General features: G+C 30.8%; 1 protein-coding gene across 1 annotated transcript; it reads right to left on the bottom strand.

Moving 5' to 3' along the window:
- Positions 1-824: 824 nt before the first annotated feature.
- LOC137838788 (uncharacterized) lies at positions 825-3,098 on the bottom strand. Its single transcript, XM_068648014.1, has 4 exons — positions 2,706-3,098; positions 2,216-2,539; positions 2,042-2,140; positions 825-938 (listed from the first exon to the last, which is right to left on the bottom strand). The coding sequence occupies exons 1-4, from the start codon at positions 3,096-3,098 to the stop codon at positions 825-827; spliced, it is 930 nt and encodes a 309-aa protein (XP_068504115.1).
- Between the last annotated feature and the right edge of the window lie 1,654 nt (positions 3,099-4,752).

The following is a 4,752-nucleotide window of genomic DNA, read 5'->3' as shown; positions in this document are numbered from 1 at the left end:
AGTGTGTTAAAAATTTTCAGGTAAAGATTTGTAATTTAGAAAAGAATGAATTGGGTATTTAGTACTTACTGCATTGTTGCTTATATTGGATACTTCAAAATCTTGAAGGTAAGTGGGTAACCTTCTGTTGCGAGAAGAGCATCTAGGAGTAGCAGTGACATTTAAAAGATGTTGATGCTTTCTTTCAACAATCTCATTTTGTTCGGTATTTCAATACAAGTGGTTTGATGAATAATACCTTTGAAGGCAAAAAAATCATGCTTAGAAAACTCAATACCATTATCAATACGAATGTTTTCAACTTTAATTGAAAAATGATTTTCAGCTTATGTGATAAAATTAACAATATGAGCCTTGACTTTTAGACTTATTGTGCAAAGGAAAAATCCAAGTATATCGAGTGTAATTATCAACAATAGTAAGGAAAAATTTATGACCAAGCATGGAAATAACAGAGTAAGGAGTAATTTTTTATTTTTCATAAAAAGCTTTCATGTTAGGCATCACTATACTAGTTGACATCTTAGCTAGGCTGACACCTCCAGTAACAACAATCATTTGTCATCACATGAAAAAAGTATTAATAAAAAAAAATACAAAAATATGGGGGAACTAGACTAAAACCCATATGTTATACCTATTAATAAAGAATTCTAAGAACAGATTAGATGGAAGCCTCAAAAGATTGATTAGTACGAGTATTACTAGGGAGAAAAAGAAAATTTTCTTTGTTCTACTTGGTGAAGAGCATCATGAATATAATTTCTATCAATTTTAATATCGGGATAGTATAGTTCTTCTGAAGGCTGTCTCATCCTGAGATGCTAGATGTTTCTCAGTTTTGTGGCACAACTCAAAATTTTTCTTTCCATTTTGTTGAAAACATATAAGTCTGCTATAGCATCAGTTGTACCAATCTTGTCTTTGGTTCTGGGATTCTGTATCAAACACTCAATAGAGGAAAAATTAGCTCACACTTAAGAGATGCAGTCAATTGAGAAATGGAGATTAAATTAAAAGAAAACCTGGCACATAAGGGTGGCAATGCAGGGCGGGCTCATTAATCTGGCTCGCTGACCCGTTTTGGCCAGCCCTGCATAACCCACAACCTGCGCCGGCCGGGGCAGGTTGGCCCGCTGGCCCGCATAAATAAAAAATTATTATTATTATTTGTAAAAAACAAAATCATACCCCATTCACTCATTATTACAATGTGGCCTTTATTTTATTTTATTTTAAAAAATTGAATTTAATGTACTAAAAAAAGGAATTTTTATTTTAATCATCTAAAGGAGTTAGTATTAAGAGTGATATTGGATGTAGTTTTAATTAAAGTCTTATATTTAAAAATTTATTAATAAAAAAATTATATGAAGAAGAGATTTCAATAGGATCATTAAAAAATTGGTCATCTTCATTAAAATATTTTGTAGCAAAATTTTGATAAGATACTCTTATACATTTACATACATATATAGGAAAAGATAGATGCAAAACAAAAATTTAATTATTTTTAATCAAGCCTTCTAACAACTCTCATACTTAAATTTATATTTTTATCTTAATTAAATAAATTGAAACACGAATAAAATTTTAATTTTTTAGTTGTAGGAATAAGATTTTTTGTAATTAATGAAATTTTAATTTTTGAAAAAACAATTCTTATGCGGGCTGGCCCGTGGGCTACTTCTTATGCAGGGTGGACAAGTGAAATGAGCTTACACTCCTAGCGCGGGGCGTGCCAACCCAGGCCGCATTTTACGGCTAAACGTGGGGCGAGCCTATGCAAGGCGGACCAGCCGCATTGCCACCCCTACTGACACATATAAGAAAATTTTAAGAATAAAATTATCATTGAAAACCATTGTACTAGATTGAGAGGTAGTAACCAAATCACCATTTGGAAGTTTAACAATAATCGATTTAATTTGATTATATGATGCAAAGTTTGACAAGGAAAAACAAACATGGTTTGTTGCACCAGAATCCAAAATTCGAACATATTTATTGAAAGTAAGGTTTTTGAGTCTATAAAAATTACATGTGACAGCGAGTACTGATCTTGAAGATCAACAGAAATAGAACCAACCTGGTTCACTTGAGCTTGATCATTTGAGATGTTCACATTCTTAACAAAAATCTGAAAGAATTTGAAACTGGTTTTGAGTAATACGAAAATCACCACTATTATTGTGTTTAGTCTGATCTTGTTCACCAGAGTTGTCCTTTTGAGTAATGATATTGTTGGTTTGAGTGGATTTTCATATTGAGATTTATCCCTGGGAGGATACCCGTGTTTCTTGTAACAAACATCAACAATGTGCCCAATCTTATTACAATATGTACAAACTCTTCTGTTGTTACTACAAAATCTTGGTCCCTTACCCTCTTGGTTAGGAAAATTGTTTTTCTTAAAACAAACAGATTCATTGTGACCCAATTTTCCACAAAAAGAACAAGTGACAACATTGGTATAAGTAGTAGGGTTACTACTTTTGACATTGGCAATCAAAGCACTATTGTTAAGTTGTTGTTCTTGCTGAACAACAAGGGAAAAAAAATTTAGTAATGGCAGGAACAGGTTTCATAAGAAGGACATGGACTTTTATGTTATTGTATTGATCATTTAGGTCACATAAGAATTGCATGACTTGGTCCTCTCTTTTTCTTTGAGTGATAAGAGAAGAATCATTACAAGAGCATACAGGGTCGGGTTTAAAATTATTTAATTCATCCCATATAACCCTAAGTTTAGAAAGATCACCTTGATTGAGAAAGGAAACCTTCATTTGAAGATCAGAAATGCGAGATAGGTCGTATTGTGAGTAGCAGGCTTTAAGATCGTTCCAGATATCCAGTGCCTTATCCATCCATATGATGTTTTTTGGTATGGGGACCGAGACCGAATGTACAAGCCAAGATACCACAATATTATTGCAACAAATCCAGGACGAGAATGAAGGATCTGATTCTGGAGGACAAGGTATTACACCATTGATGAATTCTACCTTATTCTTTGCACTTAGCACTGTGAGGACCAAGCGACTCCAAGGATGATATTTCACTGAATCGAGAACAGGGGAAACAAGGGGAGTCATAGGATTTTCACTTTGGTGCAAATACAAGAAGCTATGAACATGATTATCACCTTAAATAGGGTTCTTGTTCTAATTAGGGTTAGGGTTCTCCCTTCGATCAGAATTTTCAGCCATTGTAAAACAATTTCAAAACTACAAAAGATACAAGAAGGGAAAAGGAGATCAGAAAGCACAAAAAAATAACAATATAAGAACACGAATAAGAATAAGAAACTTGGAAAGAGGGAACCAAAGTGAGCGCAACAAAGCTCTTCACAATGAAGAGCTCTGATACCATATTACAGAATAGTGCACAAAATCAACTTTATGTATCAGAGACATTTACAGAGACAGAGATAAAGCTATGGAGGTATATGATAAGAAGGCAAAGATGAACGAGAGAGAAGAGGGAAGACATTGGTATGAGAAACGTAAAACTATGTATTATTAATGTGAGCAAAAGTTTTATATAAAAGGGGTGCAGAAAGAAAAACCATAAAAGAATAACAAAAAAAACAATAATGCCCAAGGCAAAGCCCAAACCCAAACAGAACAGAAAACTAAAAAACTACAAAACTAATTAACAGAAAAATAAAAACTAATTTTATCAAATTTCCAAGTTTACAAAGATTTTACTCTCTTATCAACTCCATTATGACTTTATTTAATTATTTTAAAGAATATTTCTAAAAACCCGAAAAAAAATTAATCAAACATATGTTTTGGGTACTTATTCTAAAAGCACAATTCTAAAAGGATAATATATCATAGGATTAAATATGTTTTTTTCCTATACTATATCATAAAATTCATTTTTGTCTCTAATTCAAACTTTAAATCATATAAATGTTTCAAGTAGGAAAAATAATTGGAATAGATTCTTCTATATGTGAAATGATTATTAGTTTTTTCTCAAAGATTATTAGTTTTCTTTTAAATTCGTTATTGTTTTTATTGCAAACTTGTTCACTATAATTATATTTAATAGGTTGATGAAGTGAAAGCTTAAATTGAATCAATTTCAGATATATAAAGACTTATTTCAATCATTTCCATATTATAGATATCTGGATGGTTTTAAGTTTGAACTGAAAATGAAAATCAACTTTATATTAATATAATAGAGAAAAAAATTTAACCCTATATCATACTAAAACAGTTCTGGAATTCTTAACAAATTTGGGTGCCAATCCATGGTCGAAAAATAAAAGGGGGAGAATATTGTAGAGTCATGTGAGAATTTCTAATAATAGAAATTATACTTTTTCATGTTTTGAATACATTCGCCAACCATTCTTATGTGTAGCTTGACGATGAAGAGAGTTATTGGAAGTTGGAATAATTCAAAACCTTCTATATATATTCATATCTTTATATAATATCTTTAGACATTGACGATGAAGAGAGTTCTTGGAAAGTTGGAATAATCGAAAACCTTCTATTGCATGATTTATATATAAGTGTCATAAATTTATATTTCATTTTAAAAAAAAAATATTAGAACATATTTACATGACGTAAAATTTAAACAAATTTCTAATTTTTAAACTATTTAATTTTTTCTTTCTTTAAATCTAGGATTTAATAATTTCATGTAAGATTTCTATATTATAAAATGCATCCTTTAAAACATTTTCGTAATATTTTTCCTTTTAAAATTTAAACATGTTTTGTG

The sequence above is a fragment of the Phaseolus vulgaris genome, chromosome 4 (genome assembly GCF_000499845.2).
Source record: "Phaseolus vulgaris cultivar G19833 chromosome 4, P. vulgaris v2.0, whole genome shotgun sequence".
NCBI classification, from domain to species: domain Eukaryota; kingdom Viridiplantae; phylum Streptophyta; class Magnoliopsida; order Fabales; family Fabaceae; genus Phaseolus; species Phaseolus vulgaris.
This window is presented reverse-complemented; position numbering and strand designations above follow the sequence as displayed.